This window comes from Chenopodium album, chromosome 19, assembly GCF_948465745.1.
Source record: "Chenopodium album chromosome 19, dcCheAlbu1.1, whole genome shotgun sequence".
Taxonomy (NCBI): Eukaryota; Viridiplantae; Streptophyta; class Magnoliopsida; order Caryophyllales; family Amaranthaceae; genus Chenopodium; species Chenopodium album.
This window is the reverse complement of record NC_137852.1, coordinates 13,725,495-13,746,483: the sequence shown is the minus strand read 5'-3', so window position 1 is coordinate 13,746,483 and position 20,989 is coordinate 13,725,495. Positions and strand designations below refer to the sequence as shown.

The window sequence follows — 20,989 nt, the reverse complement described above, 5'->3', positions numbered from 1 at the left end:
ATACAGAGAAGTAGAGAATTGCTTATTTTTTTGGTTTCTGATTGTGTAATTTGCTGTAAAATTGTTGAGTTATAGAGTATGATTTAAGTTATGCTGCGTATAAATCATTTTCCGTTGCTGTAAAATACTAGATTCGTCACTGTCATATACTCTGAAGATCGGTGAATGGCTATTGTAATGATTCGATGTAAAGATCAGGTAAATAAGGTTACTCTAATCAGTCGAATGACTGTTAAGTCTCAAGATATAAAAAAGCTGATATGCAACAGAACTACAGAAGCAATTGATGTGAAAAATGAGAACTCTATAGCTTGCCAACTTTTTTGATGGGTAAAACAAAAATTCTGAAAATAGCTAACTTAGAACAAAAATTTGGCAAAAATTACATCAGATACATGGATGACCACCTTATTCGCGTTGCTTTTCTTGCCTATATGTACTTTTACTCGAACAAGAATGAATAGATGTTACAACTACATTCACTAACAAGTTTACAGACTAATCTTTGACAATTTAGTTTGCTGTAAGGCTTCGGTGCATCTACAAGCCACTCGCATGCTTGTGCCAGATTCCGTCTCTAGCAAATCCAATGCTATTTGCATATTCCATCCCTCACCAATATAAAATCCTTTAAGATCAGCATCAGAGTGCCAGACTTTCTAAAACTCTAGTCCTGCCCCTTTAATGATCATTTTTTTGTCATCAATTATACTGTTGAGTGTTGACGGCCAAATGAATTTCAATACCATGACTTCCCAGTGCTATCTCAAATCCTTTTTTTAGTAAGAACAGTTAAGTGGATGCTCGAGTGAAGAAATCGTTCACAGCAAGATTGGCATCTCCATGAGCCACAGCATCATCAGGTTCAGGCATGCAGAGACTAGATGAGGAGACCTGTTTACAACACCAGCCATTAAGTAAAAGAGAAGACCAATTTTTGAAGTAAAATTAAGTTGCATCACATACTTGGACTTTGACTATAACAACAGCAACAAAAACAACAAAGCCTTAGTCCCAAAATGATTTGGGGTCGGCTAACATGAATCGTCATAAGGAATCGTACAATATAAAGAAACGGACGTAGCAAAACCATCATTTAAAAGAGTGAAAAAAAAATGAGTAAACGAAAGAGCATTTAAGAAAAATTAAGGCAGTTTTAAAAGAGAATCAAGAATATATTCAAGAAAGTTTAAAAAGAGTGGTTAAAACATTCAAGTTGAATACATAAAGGTTTGAAAAAACCTTAGCAAAGGAAAACAATACAGTTCATAAACATTAGTGGGCTAAAAATAAAATTAAAAACAAATAAATTTAAAAATTATATATAACCATGACACGATGACGTAATAAAAACCAAAGTCATGGATGAATGTTGAACAGCTTGTAATCAACTTACAATAATGCAAAACTAAAAAGAAAATTTTAAAGATATTAACACAAACGGTTGATGTAAATGAAAAGCGAAAAGTGGAAAGGGAAGTTTGACACAACCAAAACCAGCAAGACTGCCTTGCCAAAATAAACATATTGCACAATTCACGGTCCACAAGAAGTCAAAATTGTAACAGCTAAACACAGTGCCAGAGCCACCACTTAACAATGACCAATATAGAGGGTCCTGGATAGAAATATAATGAGCCAACTCATCTAGCCATCTATTTGAGCACGGCTCAGCTCCAGACCTTTACAAGCTAAGATGAGCAAAGCTCAGCCTCAGCTGTAGACCTTAACAAGTCAATATGAACCAAACATGGCTTGAAAAGCTTGTTACAAGCACGAATTTAAATAAAAGATAGTTAACTTTGCAAGGAATCGAGCCATACCTTTGCATCAATCATCATTTCACCATTATTATCTGCAATAAGGCACGCACTATGCGCCTTCAACCATTCCATGCATTCCTCCAAGCCATCCACGTCTCCCTCATCAAGCCCTTCACCTTCAGATACACTGCTGAATCCCAAAACTTGAGCAACATAAGAAACAGGAATTGTAGGTCTATACGTACGAGACATGCATTTCACAGCCTCAAAGCGCATTTTTTCTACACAGAGATCTGTTGAATAACAATCATACATGTCAAATGATGATAGAGATTAAATTGAACTGTACTTGAAAGAGAAGATGACACATACAACATACCCATGAGACAAGTGTTCAAATTAGGTGCTGACTTATACAGTCTGAAGAACAGGACATAATTTCCTGATGTAACAGCCGACCTAACTGAAAGTGCATGCTTCACAGCTTCATGCCTTTTAGTTTCATCTGATAATCTGCCACGCAAATTAAACAAACATACTTCAGCATAAACATATGTTAAACAGATTTTGACATTTTAGGAATACAAATGGGCCTAAAACTAGTACAGCTTAAAAGACTTGATAGATCGAAAAAACCAATTATAAATTCATACTACCAAGTTAAACACAAGTCAAACAGCTGAAACATTTATACATTATCAACCAGATTTCTCTAAATAAACAATAACTTCTACCAAAAGACACTATCTTTGTAGCTCTGGCCCTACAGGCAAGCCAATTCACAACCCAAACCAACATGGCCCAAACATAGAATAGCGCCAAATTTAAGGTCAGGGATTGCTGTCCGAAATTGACTTACCCAAAAAATCACATTTCCCTCTCATTCACAAATTACTAATAGCCAAAAATCACGCCACTCCTGGAGAAAAGATCCCTTATCAAGAAGAACAAAATAATGACCAAGCAAAAACTTAACATTTGATCTCTTATCAAATGTATGACAAAAACACTACTCCCAAGTGTATAGGCCCTTGTGAACCATGAGGAAGATTTTCCATGAGCACAATATTACTTATATATTAAATCAGCTCAACAATCCATAGGCACCTACTATGATTTCTTTAACACACAATCATGCATCTTCACGCACCACAGAGAAACAAATGAACAATTCTTGAAATAGGGACCAGATAATAATGAACAGTGCTTAAGTAAAATCACACACGCACTAAATAATACTCCCTCCGTATTTAAATAGATCCTCCACTTCTCCGAACAGAGAGTTTTAGCAGGAATAATAGAAAGCATTAATTAATGATTGAAGTGGGGTAGGTTGAAGAATAAAAAAATATAATAAGGCAAGTGGGTATAAGTGGGGATGAGAGAGAATATGAAAAATATTAAAATATGATGAGCTGACCACTAGAGGGGTGGAGAATAGTAAAATATGGTTGTAAGTTTTTAAAAACAGAAATGGAGAACTAATTCAAATGTAGCGCAAAAGGAAAATAGAGCAATTATATATATACAGGAGTACTCAAGACTACATACTCTGATTATTTGCTTCTTAGATCAAGAGTGAGCCTAGTACTCCATAGCAGTTTTAGTCTATATATAAGAAACTTGATACAGGGAAGTGTTATTTCACAATTTATCACTAACCTTGACATCAATGATAACAGATCTCTTCTATTATTGGAAAGTAAACTGATTGAAAGCAAATTGTAAGCAGAAAATTCCATGTGGCAACCTGCAATTCCTTCAGCGTACAATGATTTCAACTGTGATTGAGACTGCAAGCAAAGCAACAACCCAGTTCATCTTTTTTATCATAAAAAAAAAAAAAATTAATAATAATAATAATAATCAAAAAAAATACATATATATATATACACAATTTTAACTAGATAACTCCAACCTACTAGCAAGCGATCGTTACACAGCAGCAAAATTCATTGACAAATGATTATTTTTGAGAACAGGGGCTAAATTATTAGATAAAGAACACAAGTCCACATACACAAACACATAACATTAGATTTAAATTACAGACTGCAATTGTCCTGCCTAACTTTTTCTAAGACCAACTGTGAGTCTCATATCCTAAAGCAGATTTAGACTTTTACACAATAGGAACAAACACTGATCATGAGAACTGATCATGAGATCCATGCCACACAGTAAGCTATATCAATTTAAACTGAACAAGATATAGCTGATGTTTTCACCATTGCACAAAGACCAACCTGATTAAACTCTGGCAAGTCCCCAAATTCAAGAGCAAGTCGAGCATGAGTTTCATACACCTGGAAGCATCAGAGAATTATAAAAGTCATAAAAATGGTATGATGCAGAACTTAAAACAAAAACATAAAAACGCCTTTTAATTCATGTAAAATCAAACTATCTAGATAACAAACTAACTTAAAGAGACAACTAACTTTAAGAGGCAACAAAAATGTTATTTGAACAAATCGTAATGCTTAAGTTAAAAGTGCATAGAATATAGTACTGATATACCTTGACTGTCAGTTCATTCCGTATCCTCTGCACAGTCAAATCTTGACGAATCGATTTTAATTGATCACATTTGTATAGGTAGTTTTTCTGTGAGTTTTGAACCATGTGCAAAGCCTTCTCTAACACTTCCTCAGGTCTAACCTGAAGAAACCACATTGCTCATTAATGTTATCAACCTGAATTTGCCACTTACATACAGTAGACAAAGACAAAAAGTTATTGTGTGGGAAGAAGGTATTACAGTTGATGGATCAGGTGCAGAAGTAAGTCGCAAATAGCGTTTCTCAATTTCCTGGCATGTACCCTTAACAGTAAGGGCATCCCAGTCTATATCTTCAACAGCCCTGGAAACTCCATCTTCTAAAGTTTTGCTAAGCACCAGCGCACTGGCCCTTCTGGCATACAGATTTCCAACACTAGTCTTCTTTGGTCTAAAACGATTCTCAGATCTTTGTCCATTACCTTTCTCAAAACGTTTTGAACGGTTCTCACGCCTTTTCCTTTCTTCTGGTGAGTTGGCAAGTGTAATTGCTCCAGAGTAGTATGCTGTCAAACTTTGTTCCTTATCACTATCACTTGAGGTATCACCATTTTCAGTGGCACTAGAGTCGTTAACAAAGCGTTGTCTTTTAGAAGGCCTGTGGGCACTTCTAGCAGTTGTCTGCTCCACGGTAGAAAATCTACTGAAAGTTGCATCTTTTCTCTCGGATTTTCCGGCAACAGACTGCAAGGATAACTGATAAAACTGGTTATTAAGGAAGAAAAGGAGATAGGTTTCAAAATATTGTAAGTGGCAGCATTCTAAAACATAAGAGTCTCCTGAAGTTCTAATCAAGTCTGTCCACTTAAGTGAGATGCAAACTCTTTGGTTTAAGTAGATTGAAAATATATATAACAGAGTGATGAGAAGGTATATCCTGTATGTGAGATCTAACCTGTACTTCTTCCTTCGTTTAAAAGAGTGTGAGGCGCACCAAGTGACCAAGGCACAAAAGTACTTAGCGCCTAGGCACATGGTGCGTGCCTTTTGTAGGTGAGGTACACTTTATTTACTACCTTTGTTCATATTATTTGCAACGGTTAGACATTTTTGCTCTCTACTTTATGTCAAAACGTTGCAGAACTTAAAGTATATATACTAATTGTCTTTTTTATTTGGTCTTTGAGGTTACTAATTTTTATTGATTAAAAATTATTTTTAGTATATTAAACTTAAAAAATATTTTTACTAAACTAAACTTATTGTTACAGAACTTAAATTATCATTACAGAATATTATTTGTTATGGTAAAAGGGACATGTGAACAACAGCTAATCTGACCTTTGCAAAGTCACGTGGTATTTTTTTCTTTTTTAAAAAAAATAATATAAAATCTTATGCGCCAGCTATCGACACTTTACAACATTAGGCGCAAAGACACAATAAACAGGCTAAAAAAAAGAGCATAGGCATGCGCCTGTTGTAGGTCTTTGGACTTAGCAAGGCTAAGATGCCAATTCTCGCGCTTGACCGCACCCCCCAAGGAACACTTTTTAAAACTAAGCTTCTACATAAACTTTTCAATGTGCAAATACAAAGGCTTGCTCTTCCTGTACATTTGCCAAAAACAGAAAACCCTCTTGATCCACACCAGCTCAAAAAGATGATGAAGAGCAATGATTAATGAGACAAATATACTACACTTAAGTGAGCACAAACAAGACAGGCCATATACCTTATGATCCCTTCCATTGAAATGAGCCCAGACACCCTGCCTAGCAGAATCCTGATGTGTTGATGATGGTTTCTCGATCGGTTTATCTTCTGGTAAAGGCTCCCACCGACTTTTAGTTCGTCTGCTAGGGCTTCTTTTAAATATGGACAATGATACTGCTGGTGCTGCACTCTGTCTGCAGATAAGCAAAGCAAGTGAAAAAAAAAATTAAAAAAAAAAAGCAAATACATTTAAAAACACTTCATGCAGAAAAGATGATTGACTAACTTCCAAGTTAGCTCATCAAATACATTGACACCAAAGAAGTAGAACAGGTTTATACAAGGAAATCAGGATATGTTGAACAATGACAGCAATAAGAAAATGATAAAAGTAATCCTCAGCATGAACATGTAATCACAATAGGTAGTCACTTGACAGAATAAGAAAGGCCCACAAGCAATTTGGGCAAGCTTCAAAAATATAAATGCAAAAAATGCTGCACTGCAATCTTTTTTAAAATTATACACATAGTAATAATAAATGCACATTGAATGTTTGTCTGAAGAGGAGCACATTGACCAAGAAATGCAAAAACAGATACTAAAACAAGAAATCCCTGCACCCACCAGTAAAGCACCACAAAAATTAGGGGCCCCCAACTTCTAACAAATTCATTCAAAGGGGAGACTTAGTAGTTAATTTTCTGAATCAAGATTAAAGAAGCTTAATCAAATAACCCAATCTCTACTAGATGTTTGATCAGAATTTTTAACATCATTACCAATACCAGCTTTACCACCAACTCTCACCACCAATAAATATAAACTGAGCACTAATCACTGTTAGGTTGACAGTGAAAATGGTTTTTTTTTTTTTCCACCCATAAACCCCAGAACTTGGAATGTCTTAGAGACAGAAGGCTACACATTTCCTATATGCTATATTTATGTATTACCTTGGTTTTCATATGATCTACCCACCTCCTATGTAGGGGAATATATTTTATGTTAATCATATTTTTACTTATTCTATTTTTAGCAAACACATTTTACCCATCTTACCCCCCGTCCCCCCCCCCCCCAACAAATATCACCTTTTTACTCTCTCCTGGTGTTAAAAACAAGGCTGCATTGTTTTGGTTGGGCCTTATTGTAAAGGATTTTCAATTGACCAAACTAAAATTGTCCATATCAACGAGGGGTGTATCAAAAAGCCATGATCTTGGCTGAATTAAATGTTCCAGCCCCAAATCACCCTGCATTGTACGTTATATGACTTATATCTCTGGTTTTACACAAAAGTTACTTCCTATGCAAATATATAGTGAATATTAAGATTCCCCATGTCTCCCCACTAATGGATCTAATCCTTCACTATAATACTCTAACTATTCTAATAACCTAAAACTAATATAAAATCTTAAAAAGACATTGAAATTAAATTTGCATCGCAACAACAGTGACACAGTCTGTGATCAACGTATCATATCCGAATCGTGACGCTCCAACAATACCCACAATCTATGTATAAAAAGGCTCAAGGCGCACCAAGGCGTTTCAGAGTACCTTGCGCCTAAGGCGCGCCTCATTGAAGTGAGGCACATATAATAAGCAATAAAAAAAATTCTGAAAAAACTCTTTGTGCGCCTCAGTTAAGCTGCACCTCACGCCTCTGTGCGCCTTATCTGCGCCTCATTGAAGTCGCCTCGCCTAGACCATAAAAAGCGCATGACCTCTAACGCCTTGCGCCTCAGCGCGCTTTTTCAAACACCGCCCACAATTGCAACCAAAACCGCATACCCACCTTTATACTCCATCTATTTTTACTTTATCTATCTTATTCTTAAACTCATCCACCAATTTCCAATTTCCAATTTCCTTGGTTTGTGGATACTACAGAGTAAAGCACATGAAAATGAAAGAAGTACATGGAAAGTTTGTGATGAAATCTTTTATGGCTGATTCAGATTTGCTAAAGGTCCATTTCTATAATTTAAAACAATATTACTTCTTAACAATAAAAACCTACCCAATAAAATTTAAATAAAAATTTTTTTTTAAAAAAGATGGTAAGCTATAAGATAATAAGAGTCTAATTTAAATTTAAGTTCTTCCACATCATCATATAGGCAAGTAATCTTACCCTGGGTTGTAGAATAGAAAAATTATGATGGACATCCCCAAGTTCAACACAGAGTATAGGTAAAGCATTTAAAAAAAGAAAAATGAATGAATCACCAAACATCTTTTATGAGGAAATGCAGTGCACGAAATCCACTTGATTCCAATACGTTTATCTATTTGTTTATTTTTACAGAAGGGTCCAAAAGGAATTGCCAATAAAGTACATAACCCAATTTTATAAATAAATAAATAAACCCACTTTTGAACAAAAAACAGCACATGCAGGTCATCCAAAAGACCAAACACAACAGACTAAGGAGTCGTTTGGTTTGCTAACTTGGAATGACTGGTATGGGATCTCATACTTGGGAGGTATGGATTCTAACCCCATACTTGTCTAAACTTGTTTCGTTCATTCTTTGGAATGGTTATTACAATTTCCTTAAAGGAATGGATTGTGAATCTTTGGGGGTAAGGTGGGTATGGGATTCTAGGGGGATGGGGTGGAATCAGAACCCCTAGGTATGAGATTCCATACTTAAATTTGCCCAACCAAACAAGAAAATGATTGGAATAGACTTTAACTCCATTCCAATCCATTCCAAAAACTCCAACCAAACGACCCCTAAAGTCTTCCAACTGGCAGACAAGCATATCCAACAAAGCAATTGCCAATAAAGTATAAAACCCATTTTGGCTTGACAGTCTTACAGAAAGAGAGGAGACAAAAATAAGGGAATACCTAGTTGTGTTAGAAACTTGAGCTGAAAGATGGCTTTCCAAATGAAGCATTGTATCAAAAAAAACTTAGAGAGCTAGAGATAAGCAGAAATAGAGACAGAACCTCTACTGCCTCAAATTCAAGACAAGAGATTTTAGGAAGAAGCACTGGAACAAATTACAGTAAAATACAAAAATAATGACTTAAAACTTAACAAAACAATGCAGATAAGTCAGCCTGAACAAACTGCAATAACTAACAATTACAAAATCAAGGACAAGACAAACCACGAGGCACAAGAAGTAATTCCGTTGAAAGACATATATATATATATATATATATATAACAAGCAACAAATCTACAAGAAAGAGAGAAACACACTCATGATTCACGGTGCTTGTATCAGGTAGCGGGAAAAGGGGTTCAATATCCCAGTCTCGCGAGTAAAGTGTTCCGTCAGCAGTTGCTTTAGTGATTATCTGGAGTATTAAACATCAAAGACAAAATAAGGTATCACCTACAGAAATATACAGGAACTGAACAGGATATATTAAGTGACACTATGGATCTTCCAGTAATACAGAAATATAATCATCTAATGAATACAAAGCAGTCAACCAAATTGGAAATATGTCTCAATTCATATGGAAAATCTAACAGAAATAATGTGCAAGTCTGTAAGCAAAAGCATATGTTTATAAGCATAAGCAAAAGTAATTGTTCTGCGCAAGACCTTTTCTAAACATTATTTCTATAATTTAAAATTTGTAAAAACATACAAAATTTTAAAAAAATCAGACACCATTAATGCTCCACCAGCCTATCCACAACAAAGTCCTGGGTGCACATGTGTAAACACAAACACATAGCCACGTACACAAATACAAAAAGAGCCCATCAGTAAACATTCCTATATTATATGGCTCACCTCCTTCATCACTTCTTGACAAGCAGCTCTTTGTTTTTCATCCTTACAACGAGCCAAGGCCCTCTCTACATAACCTCGAAGCGATGCTGGGAACATTCCAGGCTGCAAAACAGTACTATAAACATGAAATATAGAGAAAAAGTTTGGGAACTGATCATGGATCAACATGGATAAATGTAAATTATCAACAGAAACAGAAGTTGCTCGGTTTGTAAGGTCGTAAGGATACTTCTAATTGGGTCACAATGAACATAGAAGGTAAAAAAAAGGTATAAAAAGCCTTACCTTGAGATTTGAGTCAGAAGCACTACCAGACAGAGCCTTGTTGGCAGGTTTTGGCAATGAGACACTAACATAGGCAGGCTTTGCTGTTACACTTGATGTGACTGCATCTTTATAAGTTTTTGGCGTGGACAAAGCCAAATTTGAGGCAATTCTAGGATTTGATGGAATCTGAAGGTTGCTTACCCTAAGTGTATCTACCGGAGTAAGGGGTTGCAAGGGTTGAGGGTGAGTTTGTTGCACCTCGGTGTACATTGAATTGGGTAGCTGTGGTTGTGGTGCAAGAGTATGCTGCTGATCCTGAGCACTAGGATGAGAAGAGTTTACATCTAAAGGCTTCTGAAAATTGGACTGCGAACTAGAAGCACTCTGGTTTTGGTAAGCTTGAGTTGCATGTTTCCAGTATTCATTATAAGCACCTACTGGACTGCTTGTCTGGTAAGACAACAAAAGAAGAAAAATATGTTAAATACAATGTAAAAGGGAAACAAAACAGTGACTACATACCAAAGAAATACAATGGCTATTGAAAATGGAAACAGAATAAATAAAACGCCATACGACATTCAGAGACTGTACTCAGAATAATAATTGGGCAATTGCTCCCTTCATCCAAAAATAAACCTCCCATTTCTCCCTAAAAGATTGATAATATTATTCTTCATTTTTATTACTTTTTCTATTCTTCTTCTCTCTCCACCCTACTCTCGCCTCAATTAAAAAACAATAAGAAAAATCCACTGTCTTATTTTAATTTACTCGCCTATACACAAAAAGCAACCCCAACGTTTCTCTCCCACATCTGTAACAAAAGAGATATAGAGGGAGAATTACATGTAACCACAAAGCGTAGAAGGCTGCAATATATGGAATGCAAGCACTGACTCATAAATCATAAGCATGTCAAATGCAGCAAAAAGATAAGTTCGGTACCCATCAAACAACCATAATATAAAAGTAACAGAGGAAAAAAAGAAGCAGCCCTCACAGCTTGTCAAACATGCACATGGTTTGAGATATGTTCAGAACTTCAGATCACAACAAAAAGTGCAACTAAAAAATTATCATGGCCACAGAGCATGTGGTTCAATAGGATATTGTTATCATTAATATGCCACCTTGCACAGAGTACTTTGTTGTGTTAAAAGGCAAACCTTGCAATAGGATATTATGGAAAACATAAAAAATAAAAAAAAATTACTAAATGGTAACCGCTCATAAATAAAAACAATTCAAGATGGAAAGCACTATTGTTATGACAAGTGAGAGACAGCAAAGAGTAGAGCAATCACAAGGAGCTCATAAGACCCACTTACAGCCTTTAATATTCTGGGGCTAGGATTTAGCAACGACAGTGGGAGATTGAGGCCATCACAAAGCAAAAAATTAACCAAATGCCTTTATTTTAGAGGGAACCTATCATAACTCATAAAATTTAGAAGTACAAGTTTTGACACCAATTACACAAACCAAATTATTATAGCAAGAGCCCTGGCTCACATTACATCACTATGTGAGGTCTAATGTAAGATTATGGATGTGGTTCATGAAGATTGAGAGAGAGGCTTTTAAACAGAAAAGGAGAGGAAGAATAAGGTGAAATGAAGCCCTGCCTTTAGCACCCAGTACTGCCTATGCCTTGAAAGAATTATGCAGTTGACCTCAATGAACTTCATGCCTTAGACATGTTGCATCATGATTCACAAGAATCAAGACAATGGGATAAAAAGACAGAGAAACTTTGGAGACTGGAGGAGGCTTGACATACAGTGGTACCCTTTTCTTTCTTATGTATTGCATAGCCTCATTCTCATGTATTTAAGAATCTTACATTCTTTCAGCCCTTAATTCTCTCCTCTCTTCTCATACTGATATACATAAATAGATTACTAATACAAGGATAGGTAGATGTAGACATAGAATTATAAATATTCACTAACACCAATTAACCTTTCTTGAAGATAAATTCTAATCATCATCTAGGCTGCCTATTATACAGTTTCTGAACAACGTTTAAATTGATCTAACAAACTAAATTATTCAGTTAAAGAAACACCAGAAGCTCGAGAATTGTAATTTTTTACCAAAAACAAAAATTATCTAGCACATTATTCAGTTAATGTTCTTAATTTTCTAACAGACATTGTCAAAAAACCTAACGACATGTTATACCAAAGCTCAAACAGTCAGACTAGGACTTGCATCAATTCTACTTGCTGCTATCCAATACACTCCCCTATATTCACACCATCTTGGCCCTATATAATAAGGCTTCACTAAATATTCTACCTTCATACCTTTCTAATGACATAACCGCATCAGATTTTTGAGCCTCCATGCATACAGCTTACACAAGTCTACAATTTCTAGTATAGATCAGGAGCCTGAAATCCTTCCAGGCTTTTTCCTCCTTGGCAAGCTTAGCAATTCAGGATCCTCCTAAATTCTGCCTCAGCAACAGAGTTCAAGGAGCAAGTCCTTCAAATTCCAGGGTTAAGAGAGTTTATAAGAGGTTAGATGGGTATAAGAAGGCAGACTCTTGGCTTTGTATCACTCTAACAATCCTTCTAGTTCAATACCACTTTACATAATTACATCATCTGTTCCTCTTCAAAATTTTGGTAGGGATAATCAAGAAGGTTGACAATGATGTTTACATTGTTAGGCAGTTAATTCTAATTATATCACCTATAGAGTTGGACTATGTAGACATGAGGAAGGGGTCTGGGTTTGGGTAACTTGATTTCCTATATCATCACATAAGTGAAAAATGAAATCAGTTCACATTGTAACCAAACCCCAGAGGCATAAAGTAATTAGGAGCAAGTATGGTTACAGTTTACAGAAGAACTGGGACATTGTTAGAGTGCATAAAGAGAAGTGGGAATTAATTCTCTACTCCCTTTCCACAGAATGTCCAGCTTCCTTAGACCTCACCTACAGGCCTAAATAAGCATCTTCAATTATAAAAACGAACCCATTGAAATCATATATGAAATAGATCACAGATACATCAAAAATTCTTGATTGCTGCAGTCCTGATCTGATTCTCTCCCAATTAATCTCTAACAAGTCTCTACACACATGCGCAAGCGCGCACACACACTCATAAATGGAAAGTCTACAGTCAAAAGTACAACATAAAGAATCAAGAGCACGATCAGATAAAAAGTAAGCTATTAAGAAATTTAACTAATGACCAAGGCTAACCAAAGACAAAGAAATAAATAGCATTAACCAAGAAATTCATCTATATTTTCGAAATATCAAAATTAAACTCAAACCTGATGTGAAGGCAATGCAGAGGGGGCAATCTCGGGCTTCCAAGCTGGGGCATAAGCTGCCTGTGGCTGATTCACAGGAGCTGCATACCCACTAGAAACTCCAGGAACTGGACACGACAAAACCGCTGTGGTCGCAACAGTAGTATTTTCTGTACCAGGAGCACAGGTAACTTCAGTGTGACTACTGTAATAATCTGCCCATTGCTGATAGTGCTGCTGATAATTCGTAGTTGCAGCAGCACTACTAGAACTATAAGCATTGCTTGTGTCATGGCTATAATTCCCATACTGCTGAGGGTAATTTGTGTAGTTCCCTTGACTCCACAAGTTAGTCTGGCTGCTGTAACTGCTTCCGTTGTAAGCTCCCGTTGTCTGATAATCAGCAGGATTGTAATAAGTGCTTGGATAACTTGTAGACCCAGCATAAGACCCGGTATTCTGAAATGAGGAAATAGGCTGATAAGAACCTGAGTTTTGATATGTTCCAGTTGCTTGAGTGTATGGTTGAGTTGGCTGCTGCTGGTAACCACTATAGTAATTGGTGTATTCAGAACTTGGATAACCATAGGGATTACTGGAAGTAGGGTATGTAGCATAACTAGGGTACATGTGTGAAGCATTATCAGTCCCTGATGCTGTTGACGTAGAGGCAATAGAAGGCATGTTTGTAGCATCCTGGACAGTAGTAGGCTGCTGCTGATTATACTGGTAGCTCACATTTTGAACAGTTCTGTTCCCTAAATTTGAATGGTCACCCCCATGCACAGGCCAAGCAATAGGCGTAGGTGCAGCTGCTGACGGGTAATATTGATATGTGTGCCCCTGGCTTCCTTCAGCTCGATACTTCAGGATAAACAAAACAGAATAAATAATTTTATAGATATTCGTTAATAATACTCCTCTATCAATAGGCACATAACTAATATCTATATATTAATTTAGGAATCACTTTAATGTGAACGTGCCAAATGCCTAATTCCTTTCCCTCACACACAACCACCTAAATTACTTTTCAAACATTTAACTGCTAACTTACTCCCTTGTGGGAGAGAAACAAGAGATTACATGCATATAACAATAAATAAATAAATAAAAAGAACAAATATCATGTAACCACACATATTTATCAACCTTAATTTCAAGGAAGAAAAACTAACCATGAAGACACTTATTCGGATGAAATTTAAATTTTTGCATGGAAAGTGAATGATTTTCTATAACATTATTATCACTGCTACCAAAATAAAAAGTCCAAAGGCGTGTATTAATCAAGATAAATAGCAGACTAATTTTTGATCAAATTCTAAGTCTGCTCATCTTCGCGAATTTCACCTGTTTTTCTTTGACTGCAAATTTATTCTCATTCTTTTACTTCTCCTAATATTGCAACAATTACCATTTTAGGATGCTTCACAAATATTGCAACATTTCTCTTTATACCTCTCCTCATCTTTAACCACCCTTGCTGCAATATTAGGGGAACGGAGGAGGTATAATTCAACATTTAATTGCATTAATATAAACCCAAGATCAATAATCTATTTTCCTATTGATTCGATGAGCAATTCAATTAAACAATTATGCTATGATTTTCTTCCAATTTTGGCCAAAACTATATATATACCCATATTTTGCTTGATTATTCATATCCTAGAAATTCGTCAGAGCTATGATAGTTTAACACCCTGTTCTACGTTTGGTGTCGCGTGTCTTATCCTGTGACACTTCAACACGACACGATACCCAAAATATATAGTGGCCTTGTATGAAATTTTGCAAAAATCTAGAGGACTTGACACTGTGTTAGACACAACACCCAAAAGTCCAAAACCAAGCATGGAAAACATATCATCAAATTATTTGTTTCAATTAATGTATTGAAGAAGACATTGTCGGATTGTCCATTACAAATAGTCAGCTAAGGTATTATGAATTTATGATTTGTATAAGGTTAACCTAAGGTGTAATTACCCAAGCAATAGAAAAACAAAAAATGTATACTGAATGTACTAATTGAGTGATTGGTGCATATTTTGGTTAAGTATTACTGTGCTTAAATTTATGCTTTACTTAGATATAATTCTATGTATAAGTATAATGTTTAGTGTCAAGAATTGGTAAATATTAGAAAATTAAAAAAAGACCAAGCAACTGTTTTTCTTAACAGACTAAGAAGAATGGAGATGAATATATTTAAAGCTTAATCATGGAAAACTAAAAATACATACTTTGCTTATGCTTTGCTAATTAATGAGATGTTCATCTTACAATCCATCTGACTTTTTTTTTTTTTGGGTATGCGTGCAGTTGTTGCAAGGTACTAAAGGTAGATCATGCTATTTTGTGGGTAATATCTATGTTACTCGGACTCTTCATTTTACCTCAAGTACCCGTGTCGGACTCTCGACCCTTGGACATGGGTATGACACATGGACACTTCATTTTAGTTGAAAATCATAGAATTTTTTCACAAAATAGCCGAGTCGGACACTTGGACACGTACCCGTGTCGGACATGGGTACCCGAGTCCGAGTAACATAGGGTAATATAGGATTAGTTTTAACTTTTAAGTTAAAGTTTGGCGAAATGGATTGAATATATCGTACATGGTGAAGTTTTACATATTTGTTTTGTCAAAAAAATAGATAAATTATTTCGTATCTGATTTCTTGCTATACTAGGGGTTTGTTTACTAAAGAGACCCACTAATGGTCCCATTTTTGCATTTTTATTATACTTAAATACTTCTAAATGAATATGAAAATATTAATATGGACTACGTAAAATTTCCTCAATTTTTCACTTGCAACATTTAAATAGTGTACGCGATTCACATGCTAAACTTTAATTACATTATGTGATATATACTTACAAAGAACAGTCATTGAATCTTGTTAAATTCGATGCAACGTCAACTTTGTTAAAAGTTAATTTTCATAATTGTTACAAATGCATAATTAAAAATGTAAACTTTAATTTTCAACTGATTATCTTGTTATGTCCCTTTCTTTAAATCGCACAGTTCCTTATGATGATTTATGTTAGGCGACCCAAATCATTTTGGGACTAAGGCCTTGTTGTTGTTGTTGTTGCATAATTAAAAATATAAATGATTAAAGTTATGAATTGGCAGACGTGAAAAACTGAAACATTACAAGTAAAAAAAAATACGGGGAAATATATTACAAGTTACGTTAATTAAGTTAATAACAAGAAAAAAAATAATAGAATAATGCAGGACAATTACGGTCATCTAATGGGTAGAACCTTTATTTATGTGATTGTTATCTTATTCAAAACTATTAGAAAAATTCAAGGGTCAAATCATCTTTTCATATAAATCTAGGAAAATGTTATACATAGCCCTTAGGGCTACATACAAGCATTAAATTTACACTAGAAAATCGTTAAAAGTTAGGAAATCATAAAAATATAAACACTAATTACACTGATTAACACGTGTTTTTGACATGAATTCCTAATTTTATACAATTTTCAAGATTATATTTAATGTTTATACCCTTAGGGCTAAATATAGCATTACCCATAAATCTATACACTTTTATATTTATAATTTTCTCACAAATAATTATGAGTTATTCATGTTTAGATCTCTTTTGGGACTATGGGATTGTTGTTGTTATAGTATTCATATTTAGATCTCTAATGTTATTAATACTGCACGAGGCACACTTTAGTATTATGTTACGATTCTAGAAACACCTTTCCTATAGCAATGGTTTATAATAAATATCATTGTGTGACTACTCAAAGTTAAGTAATAAGGAGGGGATAAAAGTAACACAAATGTTTCATACTTTCATGCCATATCCTTTACTACAAGAGGTGATATCCTTGACTATAAGGGCATGCTTGGATTGGGGGAGAAGCAAAATGAATGTGAAAATACGGAAGGATATAGTGATGGTGTAATTGTAAGGAAAATTATGTAGTGATGGAGTGATTCTGGTGAACAAAGAGGAATCAATACCCTTATTTTGGGGGTAATATTTACACAAGGGGGAGGGTGGATAACTATTACCCTCATTATGAGAGTAATAATTCCTCCATCTCTCTCTTTTCCTCATGGCCCTACTACCTTGTTCATTTGTAAACACCATATCTTCTACAACACCACCTCAAATTACTTTTGTTTTTTCATGTTTGACTTTTATTACCTCCTTAATATATTACCCTCAATCCAAGCATACCCTAAGAGGTAGGGACAGAGTAATAACTTAATTAGGTGGAGGGTGTGTTGTTCAACCATGACAAGCTCTCAAAAATTACAGGACAATGTTTATTCTCAATATGCAATGATTGTATATCCAGAACAAAGAAGTATAGAAAAACGCTTGCCTCAACCTAATAGGTCGTACATATTATCACAGCAAAATTACTATGACTCAGCCTTTCTGGTACAAGGATCCATACATGAAAGTCCAATCCAAACATTCAAGGTTTAGAGGGTCAAACACTCAAAACTATGACACAGTTGGAATGCGTTATCAAGGAACAAATGCTAAAAGCTAAAATCAATAGAATTGCAAAATACAAATATCCAAATCAGTATAACTAAAGGTTTCAGTCCTCTAACAATATACCAAAGAAGGCATAAAAAGTGTAATTGAACCTCATAAATTAAAACTCTATTCTAGCAACTTAATGCCCAACACCAAAACTCGAAAACATATACATCATCGTATATCCCCATACAGTTTCTTCAATCAATACATAAACGGCTTAAATCGTTAATTAAACGATGACACAGTCCACATAAGATTGTAGTTGCAGCTAACTGATTCACAGAAACTCCAATACAGAATAAAATTGATTGAAGTTGGCATGAAATCAAATCAACCCAGAAAATTAAAAATGATACAAATCAATAATTACCTCAAGTGAATTAGGATCAGCAGTAGCTGCTGCTACGGCTTGAGCACTGCCTCCTTCACTCGTCATTATTTCTTTACCATTCTGATCCATTATTAATTTCCAAAAAACAGAAATTCAGCACAAATAAACTCAATGAATTGAAATTGACAAATATTTCACTAATAAGAACCCTAATTCCCAAAATAATCACCTAACCTTCAATTAATGCTTAGGAAAAGGTGGGTTTATCGAATTGAAGAAAGAAGGGGCAAGAATTTGAATTGAAACACAACAACAATTACACAAAAAAAAATCCAAATTTTTTTGAAAAATCACAGATAGAAAAATAAAAAAGGGTGATTTTGAAAACGATAATTAGCTGCAAAAAAATGATATGAAAATAAGATGAATTAGAGATATTAGAAAGCGGAAGTACAAAATTGAAGGGAGTAAAGGTTGTAAAGATGCGAGGGAGAAGGGAGTTGGTCGGCCGACTCGTCGGAGGGGATCGCCGGAGTGTTGAGGGTGAGGGGTTACTTAAGGTGTTTTAGGGCTTGAGAGGAAAGGGAGAAGGGGGTAATAAGGGAGGGTAATGTAATAATAATCACCTCCACGTCCTAGCTTCATACGGAATTGTAGAGTAGCAGGGAAATTCTCATTGGTAGCCTCATACTTTGAGTATTTCCATTGGTAGCCACTTTATATACTCCCTCCGTTTCTTTTTACTCGCAACAAATACCATAAATAGTCATTACACATTACTTGCAACAAACTACTCCCTTCGTTTCTTTTTACTCGCGAGTCACAACAAATACCATAAATAGCCGTTACACATTACTTGCAACAAACTATTTTCTTTCCTTTTATAGTATTTTTTATAGTAAAATGACAATTTTACCCTTATTTTTTTTTAACTACTTTTAATTATTTCACTCTTAATCTTATTCAATCTTTATAATCTAAACTAACCATTCCCACCAAAAATTACCCACCTACATCTAATTTCATAACAATTCATTCAACTCCTCAACTACCCAATTCAATTGGCCTCGACAATGGTGCCCAGGCTCTTCTTCTTCTAGAGTCTCCAGATGAACTTCATAAACCCTAGATCTACTCCAATTTTCTCCATTCTCTCTCCTCTTCGTACTCTGTTCTCTCTCTTCCGTTTTCAAAAACCTTAGATCTACTTCAATTTCCTTTGAATTTCTGGAAAAATGAGTCCCAAAAAAAAGAAAAAAAAGTCCCTTGATCATCCTAATAAAGAGGGTGAGTCCACTTTCACTCGATATAGGCCTCAACGGGCAACTGGCATCATGAAACCGGTTCGGCGTTGCTGTCCTTTTTCCAGGTACTCTGGTGGTAAAATTGGGGCGAAATTGGTGGAGTACATCTCCAGCGACGACGAGAAGGAGGTTATTGAAGCAGATCCGATGAAGACGGTTGATGTTCAGGTGTCGGTGGTTGTAGATTTGGCTGCTACTGGTGGAGAAGTGGTTGATGCTGATGATGGCTTGAAGGGGAGCCCTAAACTTGCTGAGTCGGAGAAGAAGGAGACCGCTTGTGAAGGGTTCGGGCAGTGGTGGGTCTCCTCGGGGAAAGAAGCGGGCTAGATCTGTTTGGAAGGAGGACTACAACGACTGGGATCCCTGCTACTTGGCCTACCTGAGGGACAAATACCCTCATGACTTTCCCCCATATCTTCGATCTTGCAGCGTAACTATTACTAAACCTTATTTGCATGATTTTTTTTGGTAGATTTGAGTCCCTTTTAATGAGTTATGAACATGTTAATTCTTTCACTTCATTTAGGCAAAAACTGTTAGAGTTTTAGCAGGGTAAAGTCGTATCCCCTAATCAAAAGTAATACCTAAGTCCTCTAACTAAAGTAGATAGGGAAGTAGGGTCGAATCCACAGGGAAACTGGTCTTTCTATTCCTAATTAATTAATATAATCTAAATTATTATAGTAACCAAATTGTTGTTTGTAAAAAGAGATTATACTACGGAGATCAAGTTTAGGGAGAAAATCAATAATAAGAAGGCCTAGGGTCACAGGTTCACCAATAATTAATATTCCGGGATAAAACATAACAATCAATAAGTAACATTGCACAAATAACATGATTAACAGGCTTTCGCAATTTATTAATCAACATAGATCTAACAGGCTCTCGCAATTTACTAGATCTAAGTTCCTATTGAAAATAGCCTTTAATATCAAATTAACATCTGCTCGATTCATCAATTCAATATTTCTAAACATTCACAATCAAATTACATCTGCTCGATTCATAATCTAATTGCAAAGAATTTAAACAATTCAATAAGAAATTATCATGCAATATCAATAATCAATAATAACAAATTATCCCTTCATATTAATTATGGATCCCCACAAACCCTAGCTAGAATTAAACTACCCGCACATAACTAAAACTAAACTAAACAAATCAATTAAATAAGTCATGATTAAAAGCAATAATGTAAACTCAAAGAAGCATTATTAAAGAAAACTAAGAAAGGCAACTAGAATAAAACTAAGTAAAAGCATTAATTAATACTAAAAAAACGGAAGTAATGAAAACTAGTCAATTATGAAAGTAACAAAACGAAGATTAAAATTACCAAACTAATGAAAACTATAATCATAAAACTAAAGTGCGTAAGAGTAAAATAAAACACAACTTAACTTTCTAAGCAAAACATTAAAAAACTAATACGAAGTAAAAAGCTGCGGAACAAAAACTAAAGACTAAAAATTTGACCCCCTCAAATTTGCCTACTAATGGGCTT

The 20,989-nt window shown here is 35.2% G+C and overlaps 1 protein-coding gene across 3 annotated transcripts; it reads right to left on the bottom strand.

The window, feature by feature from the left end:
* Positions 1-289: 289 nt before the first annotated feature.
* Positions 290-18,785, bottom strand: LOC145596179 (SAC3 family protein A-like). 3 transcript variants are annotated; one of them, XM_081652605.1, is made up of 14 exons: positions 18,410-18,785; positions 18,215-18,295; positions 13,319-14,161; positions 10,038-10,469; positions 9,753-9,854; positions 9,206-9,303; positions 5,999-6,173; positions 4,525-5,019; positions 4,284-4,424; positions 4,010-4,069; positions 3,426-3,556; positions 2,143-2,276; positions 1,824-2,056; positions 290-894 (listed from the first exon to the last, which is right to left on the bottom strand). In XM_081652605.1, the coding sequence occupies exons 2-14, from the start codon at positions 18,278-18,280 to the stop codon at positions 793-795; spliced, it is 3,012 nt and encodes a 1,003-aa protein (XP_081508731.1). In that variant the 5' UTR covers positions 18,281-18,295; positions 18,410-18,785; the 3' UTR covers positions 290-792. The 3 variants fall into 3 exon arrangements, with proteins under 3 accessions (XP_081508731.1, XP_081508733.1, XP_081508732.1); XM_081652607.1 differs by having other exon boundaries at positions 4,525-5,007; XM_081652606.1 differs by having other exon boundaries at positions 18,630-18,785.
* Positions 18,786-20,989: the final 2,204 nt, after the last annotated feature.